This window comes from Corvus kubaryi, unplaced genomic scaffold (assembly GCF_017639235.1).
Source record: "Corvus kubaryi isolate FWS band 111438036 unplaced genomic scaffold, C.kubaryi_AGA036_p1.0 66, whole genome shotgun sequence".
NCBI lineage: Eukaryota > Metazoa > Chordata > Aves > Passeriformes > Corvidae > Corvus > Corvus kubaryi.
Window position 1 is genome coordinate 30,650,196 of NW_024582054.1, and position 19,233 is coordinate 30,669,428.

The window sequence follows — 19,233 nt, forward strand, 5'->3', positions numbered from 1 at the left end:
AGAATACAACAAGAGCCTCCTGGCTTGTCTCTGCTTCACCCAACTCACCCTGCTGGTACACAGAGCCTTTGGAAAGGCTCTGCACCCATGGGTTAGGATAAAGGTGTGATGGATTAGGGACACTCAGCCTCCAAAGCAGGCTCCACCTCTCTTGCAACACAAGATGTTATAGACTGATGCAATACGGACTCGAGTCCAGACTCGAGACGCAACACTAGAACATTCTGAAAACTCTCACCACAGCACACGGCCAAGGACCGCCCTGAGGGCAAGGTCAGGGGGTTTGTGAATTAGTGCAAGACAGATCCTCACACCTGCACCTGTGCTCTTCAGGTGTCTAAAGGCACTTGGTATCAGTCTTGCACACTCACAGGGTAAGTCTGATTAAGCTCTAAAACACATTCTTGCTCTGTTGCTTGGGCTTCAGACTAAACAGACTGGCAAGCACTGTATCCAGAAGTGCTCCGTTATTATTATTATTTTAATCTTTAAGTAAAGCAGCCCTTCAAGCACAAGGACAAGTTTATGCAAGCAATCTGCCTGCATTGAGGCAGCACCATGGGGTTTTTGGCAGACACAGACCGGCACCCAGCACTGCTGGCTGTCCATCTGCCTGACCCCTTCCTGCTGGCAAGGGCTCCCTGGAAGCAGTTCCCCAGCCCACATCAGGGCACTGGCCCTCTCCTGGTAAACTCCGGGCTGCTGCTCCGAAGACAAAGCAGTGCCCAAGGCACTGACTTCTCTTACAGCACAGGACATGGCATTACCCAGCATCCAAGACCTCTCCGGTGGTTTGAAGCACCAGCATTCCCACCTCCCCTCCCCTCTGGGCACTTCAGAAGGGCTCCTGTGGAAGCTGAACACAATTACTCACAGGATTTCATTGCTGCTGAGATGAGCAGGCATGATTCATCCTCCAGTTAAAACAAGAGTGGTAGGCTCAAGTATAAAGGCAGAGACTAAAATCCCAGGGCATACCACGAGAGATAATCACAGAGCTTCCTCCACGTTGGTGGTACAGACCCAGCGGGACCTCACAGGTGCCCTGAGTCCCTCTGGGGTCGGGCACACCTACAAGCTTCCCCTTTATTACACCCACAGCAGCTGTAAGGGGGCTGATGACAGTGTCCAAAGGCAGCTTTACAAGGGCAAAAAGACACTCTTGTGAAATGGGGCAGCCACGAGCCAGAGCCATTACTGGTGAAACACAGACGCGCTGGAGGTTGCCACACTGGAGTAATCCCAAAGATGGCACAATCCCTATAATGTACTTACACATCCAAATTGGTGTGCTTGCATTTTTTATAGATACTTATATATAATCTGTGTATTATTTGCTGCACTTTTATGTGGGACTCTAATCAGGAAAGAGGAGCTACACCTGAGGTATTTCCCTGAATCCCAGAGCAAATGTCCTCCCATTTACTGCAGAAAGAGGAGAGGTGAACAGAAAAAGGCTTCGTGTCCAGCTTTTGGTATGCGCGCCACACGTCCCCCCTCCGGATGAGCTGCCAGCCTGGTCCTGCTCCTCAGTCCCACTGGGCAGCAACACTGGAATTTGCTGGCCCTGAAACATTACTTGCTGAGTTGCTCCCAACAGAGCTCCTATTTTACCGTTGCCAGAAAAAGAGGGAAAAAGGAAAAAAAAAAAACAAAAAAAACCCCCCAACCACAATGCTTCTTTTTGTGCATCTCATTGCCTGAAGTCTTCAGAGGAGGCACACAACAGACTCAAGACCCAAATGCAGGAACAAGAATCAGGTGACTGATGGAGCTAGGAGAGGTTAAAAAGCACAAGCTTGTTGTGTCACTTTGACAAAAATAGATCAATGTTGATTCAAAGCCTGATATGGAAATTAAAATTAAATCAGGTTTGTGCCCGCAGCACAGCACGGTCTCAACACTGTAAGATGGAGTAAGAGTTATCCAGGATTAGTCATCACCAGCTGCCCACAGCCCACCACAGGGCTGCTGAAGGCCCTGTCCCAGCTCCAAGCTGTCCTGGTAGGATCAGGGTTGGCCTATGCCGCTGAAAAGGCTCCTCCTTCCACTGGAACACAGTTACAGGTGCCCATTTCACCGCTGTGTGCCACTAAGCCTGCCCTGGGGGAATGACACAGTAGCCCACACCAAAGCAACTCTCCTGCTCATCCCACAGCTGACATGGAATCCACCCTCCCCACACTCCAGTCCTAGGAGGTGTATTTCACTCCCAGAAATATCAAAGAAAATAAAGGTGTCCCTTTCCATCAGGATGATGTGTGCAGACTGCCTCCGGCACCGGCTTGGGCAGAAAACCAACCTGTGCTGGTACTGGCAATGCCAGCAGGGCTCTGTGGCAAGGACATTCCTGCCTGGAACCAGGAAATCTGCTCTCCACATTCATCTGACACAGGTAAGGTTTGCTGAGCCTGACTCTGAATCCAGGGAAATCAGTGGGAAAAAAAATCCTGTAAAGTTCACTCAATTTTGAATTAGGCCCTGAGAAAAAAAAATTACTTAACCTTATTAAGGCTCTGAATTACAGATCCAGATTAATAAAGCTAAGGCTATAGGTGCTAATCTCCTTTCTACAACGGAATAAACAAAGCTGAAGGCAGAAGTACTGTATTTTTAGACAGGCTTTTTTAAAAGCACCTTGCTTTGGCCTGTAGATTTCCACTGCCAAACCTACTACTAACTTCTGAGGGAGCATCCGTGCTGGCCCGCTGTGGATGCTTTTTAAAATCTCACCATCTGCACTGAATTTTTATGCACAGAGCAAATGAACAGTCTCCTTGCTAGTGACACATTGTGGGCACAAAGCACACAGCCATCCCACTGCTGCACAGGAGGGGGTTCTGCCTGGTTCCCCCTGGAACAAAGTTTAAATGAATTTCCTAGGAAATGCTGTCTTGAGAGCTGTTTCTTAAAAAAACAAACTGACACCATCACTGATATAATTGGCTCTTTTTTTTCTAAAACTCCAGGGAACAGGAACTCCAGTGTTTGGGCAAACACAGTGCTTTTCTGACTGCTCTGATCTCCCTGCTTTTGGCCACACCAATCACTTAAATATAAAATGGAAGAGGCTTTTGCAGGAGCCTAGCAGATGGGTCATTATCCCAAGATTTAGATTCTCGCTTCATGTGAATTACTGTTGTTATTCACTCATTACAGGTGATTCACCCAGAGCTGTGTGAAGCCAAAGGATCCTGGATAAGCAGGGCAGAGCCAGGTGGAATTCCTGGCTGGGCATGCTGAGCTCTCTGCAGCCCCACTCCGACTCCTCCCAGGCTGCCTGTGTGCAGGAACCAGTGACACTGACCTTTGTGCCAGGCCAGCAGGGACAGACTAGATCCCCTGTCACCCCAAATGCCACACAGCATCAAGCAGACCCCCAAACTGCCCATGAACAATGCTGGATGGTGTTGTCCCCACTTCACATCAAGTACTTAACCCACAAGTCTCACCGGTCTGGGCTCCCTCTTCAGCGGGCACAGGGGAACAGATGCTTTCCCAAGCCACTTCAGCCCCTCTAAATTTGACTCACTAGCTGACCAAGCTACCAAAGTTCTCAAATTAGGTGCCTTAGGTGGCTGTCTGATTGAAAGCAAAGCAGAAGTAACTCAGAGCAGGGGTCAAGTGATGGTCCCCTGACATGGCTACCAGGCACAAGGAGCTGCCAACTCCCTCATTCCTGCTATACAGGAAACAAATGAATGGCAAAATAAAATAAGCACTGCCTCCACTGACCACACCAAGAAAAAATACAAACGGGACATGAATGGGGAAAGTCTGCCTTTACACTGCTTAGCCCTTGAATTTTTAGCACTTTGATACATCAAGTCCCAGCAAGCCCCTTTGGCCTCTGCAACATATGACCATGGAGAAGGATACCCAGAGTACTGTGTGTCTTTCTGGAATTATGCCCCTTGTCATATTCAGATTTTACTATTCTAGCTGTGGAAGATCTGAAGCTGTCAGGTCCCTCTTGCTTACACAGGCTCCAACTATATGTCTTGCTTATAAATCCCTTTGAGTCAGGAAGAAGACACCACAAATCCCCACTGAAACTTATTTCTAGTCTAGGGAGAAAAGAAACATCAGGCAAAAATCTTGGTGCCTCTTGCTGAGACACCACATCAGATCAAAACTCAGAATTACAGATTTTTTACCTACACCTCCCATGTTTACAATACAGGCCAGAACTGCACAACAATACACATTTTCTATCACAATACAGAAGTTAGTCAACTTGAAGGCAAGATGATTTTCAAAAAACTCCTTGTCTGTGCTCACTAAAGCTATACCCAGGTGACATCTAAAGTGCATTGGTTTTTAGCTCATGTCCTCATCAAAGTTTAGCACTCTCCACCTACAAGACTATATTTTTATTCTGTGGCAGGAAAGCAGTTCTTAATGTTATTGACCATTCCAGTGGGTTCAGCCATCAAGTACTTCAAACTCATCTCCGCAGTCAAGTGCTGCTGCTCTCAGACTGGACTGCAGCTTTCAGATACTCTCCCATGAATAAATAATTGATTGAGGACTAATGGAAGACCATGGAGGCTCAGAGAGAGCAGAATGACTGTACTGTCCTGAGAAGAAGTAATAAAAAGGGCATTATTTTAATACCAACATGCTGAAATGCATCACCCACAATAGGCACATTAAAGCTAATGAACCCCTGGAACTTTTCTAGATGGATTTGCAGACATGGAGCAATAGATGACCCATGTCCTCTCTGCACTTTGGGGACATAATTTGTAAGTGGTTTATCTGTCCTCCATCTCTGTTCTCAAGCAGACTCCACAATACTTTACTTCACAAATGGTTTGCAAACTTTTTCATGGTTTTGCAAGAGGAATGATTTCACAGTACCTGAAATGATCTCGTGGCTGTGAGAGCACAGGACACTGAGTGGGGGGTGGTGGTGTGGGTGCTGCAGTGTACTTTGTCCTGCACTGTTAACAGGAAAGCAACCAATCACACCATAACACAGCAGCCACTTTATCATGAAGGTTACATCCAAGGGCATTTGGAATCAGCTTTTAAACACTGGGTTACTTTCACTTCCCACCTCCCATTGTCCCTGTGGTGACTTGGGAAGCACCACAGTGATAAAAACGCAAACCCATCCTGATTCCTCTCCAGCCAATCCCTTAATTTCGTGCTGCAAGTTTTGAATCCCTGAGTTTCCCTTGCACATGCCTGCATCTCCACAACCACCTGGAACTCAACCCTTGGGCATCAAGCGCTTGCTGGCACTCCTGGCACCACCAGCAACCATCAGCATGGCTGGAATGACTCAAAACAGAGAACACCCAACAAGATGACAATGTTTATCAACAGCCTCTCATCCCTCCACAGCAACCACGGCGGCTCCGCCCAGGCACGGAGCGGGAGCAGCCAACACCCAGGGTGATGCTCGGATGCAGCAGGCTCTGCCCCAGAGCTGATCCAAGCTGCAGGGATCAGGCAGAAACACTTTTCCTGTGCATCCCCAGATGAGCCTGCCTGGCAGACTTCTTTGCCAAGTGTTTCTCCACCCTGGCTTTCCATCTCAAGGAGAAGCACTCCACAGCCCACCGGCCCCGATGCCCACACGGCACCTTCATACCACAGGAGTCAGAGCTGTGGCGTTGGTGACACATGACTCGAACACGTGGTGAACTGCTCTTAATCCCAGCAGCCAAGTGAGCAGAGCTCCCCTCTGTCCTCAGCTGCCCTTTTCTGGGCAGCTGCAGCTTTTCCTGGCATCTGACTAGAAACCCTGTGGCTTTTACCTCATGTGTATGAGGTAAAACATGGATTTGGGCGTAGAGCCTTCCTGCATCTTGAAAGGGAAGTGTCTGGGTTTTGCACTGTCCAGCTGCTAAGGTGGCATCGGGGCTGCTTTTTAGAACCTAGACAGCAAGATCCCTTTTTCTGGTGATTTAAGCCTCCTCCTCCAGCAGCACGGCCACAGTGCTCTCCAGCTGTACTTGCCTTTTCATACCCTGTCCCATCATCCGCATTTTTCAGGGCAGTGAAGGTGCTGCATGCCTGGCAGGCGGTGCCCTGCAGGGAGCTGCAGTGATGGAGGGGGAACCCAGTGCTTCCCCACACCCTAAAAAATCCTCAAATGCAAGAGAAAGGCCCTGTGTGTGGCACAGCTGCAGGCTCTGCCCTGGGCAGAGGACAGCACTTCACCTTACTCATGTTTCTCAAGCAGTTACAGGAACTGAGACATTTCCCGGGTGGCTCTGGCCAAGCTGCCCCCACAGCTCTGTGTGGTGCTACACAGGACTTCAGAGAATCATAGAAGAGAAATCACGGAATGGCTGGGGTTGGGAGGGACCCTAAAGATTATCTCGTTCCAACCCCCCTGCCATGGGCAGGGACACCTTCCCCTAGAGCAGATTGCTCCAAGCCCCACACAGCCTGGTCCTGAACACTTCCAGGGATGGGGCATCCACAACTTCTCTGCACAGCCTGTTCAGGTGGCAGTCTCAGTGACTTCAGCTGCCCCCTCTCCTCCCTATCACACACCCCGAATTTTGCCAGACCCTGCTTGTGTCACACTCTGCTGCTCCACAGCACTGTCCCCTAACACGGGCTGAGTCTTTCCTAGGATCAAGTACCACTCAGATGAGCGAGACTGGAAAAGTCTCACCCCACCTCCACACGAGTCCTACATCAGCCTGTTGTTGGTATAAACCACAAGTTACTTCATGACTTTCTGGCACCCACAGTCAGCATCATCAGCCAGTGAGTGGGATGGGCTGTACAGGCATAAGAGCAAAACCACAGAGGGGTTAACCCTGCAGTGGGCTGGGAGAAAACCCATGGTACTGAGAGCTCTCAGAGTAGCCAGAGAGCCAGAGGCTGTGACTCACTGGGAGAGGCTGCACAAAAATAGGGCTTTCAGCAAGGCCCACAGGAATTTCTGCAGGGAGATTCTTCCCCTAGAGACAGGCAAGGGAACTCACCTCACCTTTCCCATCAGGGAGCAAATCCAATGACTGCTCTGCCAGGAGAGGAATTCACTATTGTCCAGCTGGTTGTTTCCAGTCTGGCTAAAAATGGGATCACAGGAGACTAATTGCTTCACTAGAGAAATAAAAAGAACCAGTCTGGAGTGACGGAATTATTTTGTAGACTGTTGTTGTTTGGGTTTGTTTCCATCCTGGCTTAACAAGCATTAATGACTTCAGATGGGGGGGAGGAAAGCCATTAGGGAGAACATGATCCACACAGATACCTCTGGCCCAGCACACACTACTGTCCCAGCCAGCCTCTACAGCCCTGGCGGCATCCCTCCCTCCCCCAGCCCTTCAGAAGGGAGGAAGGTGGCTGAGAGAAAAGGAAATGTTAATTTTTCTCTTTTAATCGGCCTGACTGGAAGTGCCAGCCTCCCTGCAGCTCAAATACTTGAGCATGTTAGCTATGCTCAGCAGCATCTCCAGAAAACCTGCTGTCCCTCCTCAGCGGCAGGGAAACAAAGGGAAAACGTCCCAGAAGAGCGGATGCTCCTGGCAGAAAGCAGCAGAGCCCAGAGCCTGTAAAATAAAGTTTGTTTGTTTTGTTTGCAGAAGCCACATGGAACCTTCTGAGACTCATTCTGGTGTTTGGAGAGACAGAATGAAACCCAAAGCCAAGACAGGTAATTAATGTTGAAATTCCTCCTTACATAACAGCGCTGGGACAGACACTGACTTGGCCAGTGCTGTGCATGGCTGTGCCAGCACAGTCCAAAGAAAGCCTGGGAGCAAGCAGTGCCTGTGCTACATCCAGAGGCTCCACACACCCTTACATACTCACTGTGGGCTTCAGAGAAATAGGGATCTTATGGCAATGATGTGCTTATTTCTACAACCCAACTCTACTGAAGGACAGCTGTCTTTTAACTGCATCCCCCAGGGAACAGGAGAACAACCTGAACTACCCCAAAGCACAGCAAGGTCCCAAGGAAGACACAGGCAGAGCAAAGACTTGGAAATATTAGGAGCTTCCCTGGAGAAGAGATGGAGAATTTCAGCATGAACCTGGTTGTAAGAAAGTGAAGAGAAAGTAGGGAAGGCTCTCAGGCAGTCAAACAGTGACTTCAATTAACCTGTCCTGGACATAACAGAACGTGAGATAGCCAATACTCCATACCACATTTAACTCATGCAGAGGCAATAGCCAGGCCTCCAAAGACTATCCCCTCTCTTCCACGTGTCCCCATTCCAATGTCAGCTTACTGGCAATATTTGGCATTTGCTGCCTTGCTTCCTGGCCAGCAGGGATCCAGAGATGCCACTGGCTGATGCTGGGAAGCAGCATCCAACAGCTCTGGTAGGAACTTCTGCTGACTGTCCTGTGGCCTGGGAAAAATGTCAGTCCTGAAGGACTCCAAGGCAGCTCTGAGTGGAGATGATGACGGGCAGTAAATAGGGCAGGCTGCAAGATAGTTTCCCATTCATTTTATCACACCAAATAGCTGTCTTTCCCCCAGGGCTATCCCTGTCAGGGCAGTCACCAATTTGAGTGAGTAGGGCAATTTCACAAGATCAAAAGAGTGTAGGGGGATCTGTGACATAGAGACTTTCCACTCATGAATCCAACTTCAGCCCACTCAAGCCACAGATGACTTGTGGCTTTAGGGGTTTGAAAGTTGCTCTCCCTTTGCTCTGGCTCATTTCCAAAAGCTCATGAGTTCCAAGAAGCAGCACAGTCTAGTACTGCCTTTTTTGAAAGCAGACAGGGAACTATGTTTCAAGTGGCTCAGTCACTGATAAAAGCTATTTATTTAACAGATATGGTGCCACAAAGGCTTATTTGGGCATTTTCTCTTTGTGTAAGGATAGGGGAGAAAAACATGAATTCAGGAAGGAGTTACACCAGTCCTATCTCAAACCTACCACCAGCAGATCACCTGCCATCCATCAGCCACCCCAACTTCAAAATTAACTCTGTAGTGTGAGGCATGAGCTGACTGCCTCAGTCTTCCCTGGCTTGCTGCATCTCAAGCAGCACAAAGGACAACGAGAGCTGTCACCCTGCCATGGGGGTTGGCCCTGGCCCCAAAGAGACCCCAGCAGGAGCAAGAATGGCAGGACCAGCTCTGTCTCCACACTCTGTGCTGCTGCAAGGGTGGAGTGGCCAGGCAGTGCTGCCTTCTGACCTTCCCAGTGGGTGGACTATTACTTTGGGAGCTTGGCCAGCTGGCAGGAGTTACAGCTTCTCCTTGGCTTTCTCACTTATCTCAGCTGGGCAGAGCAGCAAGAAGCAGGAGTCAGCTGCCAAGGTTTTTTCTCCCTCTGTGCTCAACAGAGTCTGAAGGTAGGAATTCTGGCTGTAAAGCTGCTGTTTGGGCACAAAGTTTCAAGCTACTGCTCAAAATATATGAGAAATGATATGAATAATACTGGAATGGGGAGCTCCAGCTAGGAAGAATAGTTATCAAGTAAAAGAAAAAAAAAAAAAGAGAAGGTGCAGGAAATGTCAAAGATTACATTAAGTTGGTAAGATTGTGTCAAAATCCCCAAAGCACAGGTAAGTATACAATTCCTCAACTTATGGTTGAGAGATACTGACAAACAGAAATACAAAGCACACTAATTCAGCTTTTAGACATGAGTCAACAAGGACATGGGACCCTGCTACATTTTCATGCCCAGGTAAATGCCAAAAGGAACGTAACAAGATCCAGAGAAGGGAGGAGAAAACCCAAAGCCTGCTTGCTAAATGTCACACAGCAGCTCAGACTCTTAGCCCAAGTGCCACGGAGTCTGAACACTGAGACACGCTGCAGCCTCGCTTCAACAGCCCATGCTGGCCGAGCGGAATGTCCTTGGAGAGTCTGAAGGGAACACCTCCTACTGCCCCTGCTACCACACAGGTTTGCACATGGCTTAATTTCCCCCTGCTACCTTGTGCAGCTAACCCTGCTTTTCCCAATTTAACCCCTCCTCCACCCCCCTTCCTTTTCCAGCACAACCACCAAAGGTGGCATGACCCACTCCGGCCAGGCACCATGACAAAAATGCTTCAGGTCAGAAACACTTCAGATGTGGAGACACACATCCTATTGGGTAGACTTAGCCATGGCAGTATGCCTGGATCAGGGATTTAGCTAGTAAATAACCTCTCCTACTTGGAAGTAATTTTCTTGATTCATGAGCACTCCCCTACCACGCTGCCGAGAGATTTGTGAAAGCGGCTCTGGATGTTAATAATAAATCGTGCTTGTGAAACTTTAATTGATTCAGAAAAAATCAGCTCAGAGCGTGGAGGATCTCTGTGGTTTTGAATATATCACATTTGTACACGGTTGAGACTTGAAGGCTTGCTCCCCTTTCCATTGTTGTCAGCTGGAATACTGCCACTGCTTCAGTGGAACAATAACCAGGTAATACAATTCCAAGATTAAATTGTGCCCTTAGGCACAGCCTCATAAAAGGGGAGGTTCTCCATCCTATTAACAGCAAAGGTGCTGTGACTCAGAGGCCAAATGATGAGCAATGCTTTTCCCTTGCTCCATGGGAATAGGCCCCACAAACTGCATCCTGGCCTGCACCAGCAGCTAAGGACAAGCCCCAGCACCAGTTCAGCTGGCATGCAGAGGGCAGAAACAAAGCTGTGCCCACCATCCTGCCCAGGCTACCACTAGCAGAAGAGGGAATTCTCTCTCACAGAAATTCTGAATTGTAAAACAGTTATTACTGCAGCACTACCCTGTAATAGTTAAAATTTTCCACTGTGTTGTTATTTTTAGCTTATATCTGTATCATCACAGACAGCTCTGAACAGGAATCCACAGACAAGGTGTGACAGTGGTGCACCACTGATACCAAAAGTTGCTGGGTGGCTTTACAAAATTCCTCTGCCTGCATAAAAGCAGAGTAACCCACCTGGTCCCTGGCATAAAGAACAAGATCTAAACACTGGGATTACTGACCAAGGAAATAGCAGGTGCCAATCTTGCTACAGAGTAAAGAAAACTTGCTAAAAGAGTAAGCCAAAGTCTCCCTGGATAACTACAGCTGTCGCTGCAGGCCAAATATTTCAACACTGAGCGTCTCACTGTGTCCCTTACAAATACAGCAACTTCACTCACTGCAACACATTGTGATGCAAGAAATCTTCCATTTCAGCAAGTCAGAGGAGCAGATGCAACAGCATTTTGTCAGCATAATCCTTCTTCCAAAAAGTTGTAGAAAACATTTATTAAGGTTGACAGAGAGACCTTTTCCCCAGCTATATATATCAGCCTCCCTAATGCCAACGAAGGGCTCATGTTCTCTGAGAGTGACACTGAAAGCTTCCTCATTTTGAGATGGGTAAAAAGATCAATAAAATTACTGGATTAATGCTGGGCAATTTTAGAGATCTCAGAGCAAATGTTTTCAAAATTCGTGAAATCATAGACCTGAATGCCCTTGGCATCAGGGAACATGTTAAAAGTCAGATGAGCACTTCTGGCTAAAAACATAGCAGTAATATTTAGGGGCGGTTTTTAAAAATAAATTTTAAGTAACATAAAATATATTTCAGTTTTTATGTTTTCTCCTTCTGATGACCTTTATGCCTTTAAAATACAATGAAGAGAGCAGGAAAGACAGAAAAACCAGTATTTTTGTAGAAAAGTTTCTTAGTTTCAAAAATTCTAATCTAAATATTCCCAGGTGCTCTGGGACTTAAAGATTGAGCCTAATTCTGGTTTCTAAGTCTCCTTTCTTTACGAACTTGTCTGTAATTGTTACACGTAGCCATTTCTTAATTGTATCTGCATGCTCTTTAATTGTGAAATGCCTCCATGGGGAAGTATTAGTCACAAAAGGAATGCCAGAACACAACTCACATCTAATCACTTATCCCCTCCACAGATGAGCAGTACTACTTACTTTTATTCCACCAGCACCAGAATTCTCAAACAACACTGAGCTCTCATTGTAAGCATTCACTAAATGAGTCTGTGCCTTTAAGAGTTCACAAGTTTTTATATGCAAATGTAGCAGCTACACCAAAAAAGAGGGAAAGTATGAGAGACTTGTGTTCAGGTAGAGGTTCTCCAGCCTTGGGGCAGGTGGATGAACTACACAAACTCTTGAGGCCCCTTCGAGCTGCGTTTTTTAATGATTTATACAAACTCATTATGTGCAGGGTTTGCAGGTTTCAAATCAATCCCTTTAAATAACCATAAAGGAAAAGTAGACACTGGCAGAGCCAACAACTTCTGTAGGCTATTCAGTAGTCCTTAGTCATGTGGAAAGTTCCACCAAAGTTCACAGACGATATACAGTGGAGTCAATGGGGCACAGAGATCTGATATGTGGATCTCAAAACAGGACTGCTCTTCGTAAGCATAACTGTAAATCAGGACTAAACTGTCCTGCACTCTGACTGATTAAACATGACACGGAAACGTGAGAGGCTGGGGTTTTTCTCTCTCTGCACTTTCCATTTGATCAAGTGCAGAGAAACAACCCTTTAAGCACTGCATGCCAGAGGCTGTCAAAGAGCCCATCTCACAAGCATGCAACAACCACATCTGAGTGGAAAACTATGTCGAAGATGCACTGTCTAGAAGGGAAAATCAGTCTACATGAGCTGTTGACTAGCAGATAAGATAGCCACAGACATCACCACACTCCTGACCCTCAGAGCCATCCCTTCATGTTTTCTAAAGCTGAATGAAGCATTTCCAGAGACTCCAGCATGAAAATTCCTCTTCTGCACTAAGCAGTTGTTGTAGGGATGGGACTGCTGGTATGCTGTTCTGTGCCAGTTTGCAGCTTTTAGCTGATTTGCTTCACTCATTCACCAGATAATCAGCTTATATTTCATCCCTTCTGCTGCTCTCAGAACACAGCATATCCTTCATTTTGCTCTGCTTACATATATCCTCTCTGGTCTTCAGGGCCCCAATCCCACACAGCACTGAGCCTCGGAACTCTCCCAAACACAGTTCTTGAAGTGACAGCAAGCAGATCCCACAGCTGAGGTTATGGAGACTCACACCCATTTTGGCACTAGCTGAGTTGTTTCCCACCCTTTCCTCAGATGCAAACAACTCTGCCCACAAAGCCGAATCCATGGGGAAGAGAGGCATAAAATACATCAAATCAGCAAAGATTACCTATAGAGGCATCGACTGTAGCACATTCAAGCAAAAACTTTCACTGAACAATAAAACAGTTGGGTTGGAAGGGACCTTAAAGATAATCTCATTCCAACCCCCACTGCCACAGGCAGGACACCCTCCCTGTCCAACCTGGCCTTGAACACTTCCAGGAATAGGGCATCCCCAGCTTCTGGGCAACCTGTGCCAGGGCCTCAGCACCCTCACAGTAAAGAATTTCTTCCTAATATCCAATCTAAACCTACCCTTCTTCAGCTTAAGGCCATTCCCCCACATCTTATCACTGCATACGCTTGCAAAGAGTATCTCTCCAGCCTTCTTGTAGACCCCTCTTAGATATTAGAAGGCTGCTATCAGGTGTCCAGGCTGCTATAAGGTCTTTCTCTTTCAGAAAAGCTTAAAAACACCTCATTGAACCAAAGGCTTATCTTTATTTGCCAAGAAAACAAAGCTATGCACAGCACCTAAGCAAACCATCAGTAATCCCTGGATAGTCCCCCACCCAGCCAGTTTGCCCTGCAGAGCACTGCTGCTATCAGTCACAGATCCAGTTCAACTGCTCATTTACCTCCCTGAGGAAAGCCCCTTGACTTCAGGGGAAACAAGATCTGGCTCAAGATGTGAAAAAGGGCATGAGATGAGAATAAACAAAATCACCAGTTGCCAGGAAAAAAAAAACAACTAAAAACAACAGAGTGAACATGAGGAATCCTGTGTCTACACTGTCTTGACCCATGGAAAAAGCAAACAGCACACTAATAAAAGTTGCTCTGTTAACAGTGGCTGTATGTAATTAGGAAAGGCATTCAGCTTCTGTTTTCAGCACATAATTTTTAATTGATTTTGCTGAAAGAAACCTTAGTGTTGTTTCAGTTAGCAGGAGTCTTTCCAGCAAAACTGGTCTCCATAAAAGCCTTATGTAAAGCTTCCTTCAAGTGTCACAGGCTCATTGTCTGAATTGGCAGGGAATTAACCTGTTGCAAAGAGGCCATTCCCTATAAAAGCCAACAGCCATGAGACACACAGCTCGGCAGACCTCATGGGTCTCCTCCACTAAGGAAAGGTGATGATTTCAGAGACCTGGACAGTATCCAGCAATCTGTCCAGATCCCAGAGGATGAAGTTTTCCCCTGTCATAAGGAGTACCCCACACACAAAGGAGACGCTCTCAGGTAACACACAGAGGAGTAAACACTGCCTGTTAACATGCTCTTCTTATTTTTCCCAAGAGCTGGAGTTCAGCCCCAGGGCCAGACCATGTTCTTTATCTGGGTAAGTGTGGAATTATCTTTTGCCTTCCAAAGGGACCATGCATCCTATTAAACACCACTGAGTCACAGGACCTACACACCAGAGCACAGGGATTCTTTGCACACCATCCCACATCCAGAGGTGTGATAAGGCACCAGCAGACCCCCAACATCTCCAGATGGGTCAGCTGCATTAGAAACATCAATACAGTCACAAAGGCACTGGAATGAGCTGATCAGCACAAGCCCTCAGGATAAAAACAAGGTTCTTCAGACACCCAGTAACCAGTCCTTCTCCCCAGCCTTTCAGCTCCTCTGGGTCCTGGTTACACCATGGGTAGCCTTAAGGATTTATCTGCCTCTATGCCAGCAGTGAGATGGGGCATGGAGGTATCTTTGTTGTCCAACTCCACACCTCAGGCTGGCAAAACCACTGAAGTACAGGGTGCACAGCTGACACTGTGTATCAGTGTCCTGCACACTGTATCACCTCTGCAGGTAGTGGAGATGTGTTCTCAAGAGTGAGCCTCTCAGCCCAGGCACCCTACTAGCGAGACACATTTGCAGAGAGAGAGAAAAGTTTGTCTTAAAAGTTAAGGCCATACCACTAGGCTGGGCTGACTGCTTTATGTTGCCTTTAGAAAGGTCTTACTGTAAACCTCAAAGCCCCCTCCTCCAAAAAAATCCAACTCCACAACAACCAAATTTAAGGAAATATTCGCCTTTGCCCTCAATACACAAGTAGGTGACCTTGGCATGTGGATCCATCCACTCCCAAAGCTGTACATCAGCCTACAACAAGGTTTGAATTTGAGGGCAGCAGGGCAGACCAGCCATTTTTACAGTAGTGCTACACAGAAGAAAATGCCCTGCTTTTGAAATAAACCCTTATAATCATCCACTATCCCTCTGCATTTTAGCAGGCTGTGAGTGGACCAGCTCCCTCGCACTGAGTAAGCCACTGTGCAGCCTAATTCTGCTCAGATACACTGCTTTGTTTTGTTTCTGGCATGCACAGAAGCCAAAATATGCTTCCCCTACCCTGGGAACTGCTGAACTGTAAAGTGAAAGTCTGCAAAAGCTGCCTCAAGAAAAACAGCACATACAGCCATTAGAAAAAATGACAAACCAACCTACCTATCTGCAACAGAACCCAGCACAGTCATTTCCTTTAGAAATAATCCTGGTGAAAGCAGCAGTGCACAAATATCACCCTGTGAGCAAAGATTTTATTTACAATAACCACGATTATTACCTAATGTTTTCCTGGCAACAACCAGCATAAGCTGATCCCAAGTATGTCCTTGTCCTACTCCTCTGTGGTCAGGGGTGCACAATACACTGTGATGTGACATGTAAAGAGATTGTTTTCATGTCTGGATGCATTCCCCCTGTATGATGGGATAAGGAACCCCACAGTACTTGCTGGGTTTTTTTTTTCAGGAAGCAACTATAAATAGGTGCTGCTAAGTTGACAGCTAAACCTCAGCTCAGGCCAAGACAGAGACCTTTCCTTGATAAGGCCAGAAAGTTATCTCTCCTTTGTAGTGCTGCAAATGAAGAGAAAAAAAAATAAAGGTTTTTGAAACTGAAATCTCTCTTTTAAAGAGCCCCAAATACATACAATGTATGTTTATGGGACTCCTATTCTGGCCACAGTTTAGTAACAAAAAAGGAGTTTCCTCAAAATGAGGCGTAAACTCACTGAAAATTCCAGCTGAATCATGAAAACCATCCCATGAGGGCACCAATCCAGCTGTAACCCCAGTTTTAACATTAAAAGTCACCTATAACCAAAATGAATCATCTGCCTCAGGAACCCCATTCTCAGGGATTTACAGTAGCAATTGCAAAAATACTGCACTATAGCTATTTCAAATTGCTTGTGTGTGGCTGAAAAAGGAATCAGTGAACACCTGATTTTAGCAGCCACCAGCACCATCCTCCCAGGCCACAATGACAAGTTTCAGCTACTTCTTGATGAACTTTCAGTGCTGTCTCTCAAATCTCTCTGGCATTTCAAAGAAGAGAAAACTCAGCTTTTGGCAGTGCTTGTGGCAAATGCAACTTGACTTACCAGGAGAACACTCACTGCACTGGTAAATGCAGATTCTTTCCTGAACTGCTTAATCTTGAAGGGAGCAAGGAAAAACACAGCATTATTAAGTCAAGCCCAGAAGAAAAACAAATGACGCAGAGTATTCTAGGAGCTCTTTTCCTCCACTCACCCTTGAAATCCAGAAAGAAGAGACACCTTGAAGAGCTTGTGGCAAAACCCTTTCTGGTCAGGCTATTTCTGGTGTCTCTGCCCCCTGCTCCCGGCTTCCTAAGCAAGCACTCACATTCTGATCCTAAGATCTGATCCGAACTCTCTTACACAAGTGCAGTGATTCCATCCTGCACACTCTCCCAGAGCCTGGTGTTTGTGACCCCACAGAAGCAACCTCAGCTCAGTACAGCCCCAGCCAACAGCTCTCTCCTCTTACATCTTCCAGAACCCCAACTAATTACAAGAAACCAAGTCACCCCCCTGCAGATCTGCCCCATGCAGCTGAAGCTGACTCCACAGCTTAACCAGTTTCTTAACAAGATCAAAGCCTGTGCAGTTGTTTGAGGAGCTTTTCAATTACTTCTCCAGTTTCTATCATGAAATACAGCAGCACTCGAAGAGTGCCAAAACCCAGAGGGATCAGTTACTCCTGCCCTGTGACAGGCAGCAGGCTGGGGCAGACAGGACAAGCTGTAAGCACATGGCATTACATTATGCACAGACCCAGTTTTGCTGCTGAATGATTGACAATAACTACTGGATGTCACTATTTTAAGGGTAATGTCATTTGCGTAATTATCTGGCAGGGTCTTTCCTCAGCGGCTGGCATTATTCACAAGGGAAGAATTAGACTGAAATCCAGCTGTAGAGTAAGGAGATTTGCTATTCCATACAGACAATCACTGTGCTTTAGGAGCTTGATACATAGGGTATATCATTAGTCATCTTCAGGCTCTCAGGACATGGAGAATATCAAAATGACACTCCTCTATTTCACTGTGCCATATATTTCACATGAGTTCATACTTAAAAATATTTTACTATTCTGTGTCCTCACCTGACCCTCTGTTTCTTACTGGAGATCAAGGTAGGAAGAGACAGAGAAGCTGCCTTTGCTTGACTGATCCTACCATCTCACCATCAGATAGGGAAGTGCCCCTCGCACAGCCCCCAGCCCTTTGGCCACTTCAGCCCTCAGCTGCTCTGGTTTTAGTGAGTTCAAACCTGGGTTTATCTATCATGGGAGGATGCCCTACTTCCTGGGTTAAACTATGTAAAGTCCCAGATCAGACAGCGTGTGACCCAACCCACAGAAATGGCACTAACAGAGCTGGACGGGATTGGGACTGGTCTCATCCTGCACCCAGCTCTGGATCCCAGCAGTACAACTGTAACCAAGCAGCAAAAGAGAACTGACATTATTCTTTGCAGTACTGGCATGCTGCAAGTGGGACTGAGCAGGGCTACAGCAGATCATGCTCAAAAATGCGTGCTTTGCTGCTGGATTCCAGGTAACAGCATTCCAAAGAGAACAACTGTCTGCTCCTCCTCCCCAGTGCTTTGGGCACAAGGATGCCAGAGGTGTTCTGTGAAGTATGGCAGAAAGAAACCTTTCTGCACAACCAGACTGTGGCAGTGATGACACCTCTCTGCTCCAGCTGTCCTCCTCCATCCCAGAAGAGGCCCTGCTTGCCCCTGGGGCATAAGGGAGGATGCTGGTCAAATGGTCATGCTGGCCAGGGATGGTTCTGCACAGCAGCCTGGCTCTGATCCATGCTGGCTGTTCTATGCCTTTATGCTTGAGCTGACAGGGGAGCAGTTCAGCAGCACAGAAAGGAAAAAATATAACCAAACTGACCCCGTGAGTACAGAAAAATGACAAATAACAAAGGAGAACTATGTATGGGAAGCAGCTTCCTGAGAACAGCCTTGAGACTTGGAGCGGAGGCTGACACATGGAGGCAATGATGCTCCCATCCTGTTCCAAACACAAAGATGCCAGACATGGACAGGAAGGAAAAACTCCTGCTGTAGGACCATGGCAGGAGTGAAAAGACTTTTAGTGGCTGAGATGAGTGGCACTGAATAGGTATGTGAAATAGATAGGGTTTAAACAGGGAAGCAGAGGCTTTGGTGTGACCAGTACGCATTAGTCTTGAAATAACATGGCACACTGTGGCAAAAGCAACAGATCCTTACATTCACCTCCCAGAAAATCTGGGAAGGTTTAATTTAATGCCTGCCCAGAAATCTCATTCCCTCCTGGAAAGTGGTGCACCTTGGCCAATGTGCAGAAGGAATGTGGAGGCACTGTTATCCCAGCTGACAATTTGTTCCTGGGCGGGCAGCAAGTGACACTTCTTTATTCAAGCAGAGAACTCCAGCTCTCATCTCAGCTGTGGGGTTCAGACAAAGGGAAGCAATGAATGCAGGGCTCACCGGTAAATGATGCCTCTTTCATGGAGAAACATGAGGGCTGAAATAATTTCTGCAGCGTAGAACCGGGCCCGATCTTCGTCGAAGCGCCGCGACTTCTGGATGTGGAACATCAAGTCCCCGCCGTTGACAAACTCCATCACAAAGAACAGGCGATCCTACACACAGGCAACCACAACAAACATGAACAGCATTAATCACATCCTTGGCCAGGCTTAGAAAAGTCTTAGTAAAACAATTATCTCTCAAACAAAAACAGATTAAGTAAACATGAGACTGTGTGTGGGGGGAAAGGCTGATTTTTTTCAGGGAAAATCAAGTCAATACTAGGAAGATCTGTTAGTACCTCCTTGCCCTGCACTCCTCCCAGAAGTTTTGACCCCAGTTGTGAAATCAATTCCTGTTCA

General features: G+C 46.9%; 1 protein-coding gene across 3 annotated transcripts in view; it reads right to left on the reverse strand.

Annotated features, from left to right (window-relative positions):
- PRKCH (protein kinase C eta) overlaps positions 1–19,233 on the reverse strand; it is a 113,904-nt gene that overhangs the window by 26,248 nt on the left and 68,423 nt on the right. For all 3 annotated transcript variants that reach the window (XM_042047244.1, XM_042047246.1, XM_042047245.1), the window contains one exon: positions 18,830–18,984. In XM_042047244.1, the coding sequence (XP_041903178.1) occupies positions 18,830–18,984 (155 nt within the window). The remainder of the gene's footprint in view (positions 1–18,829; positions 18,985–19,233) is intronic.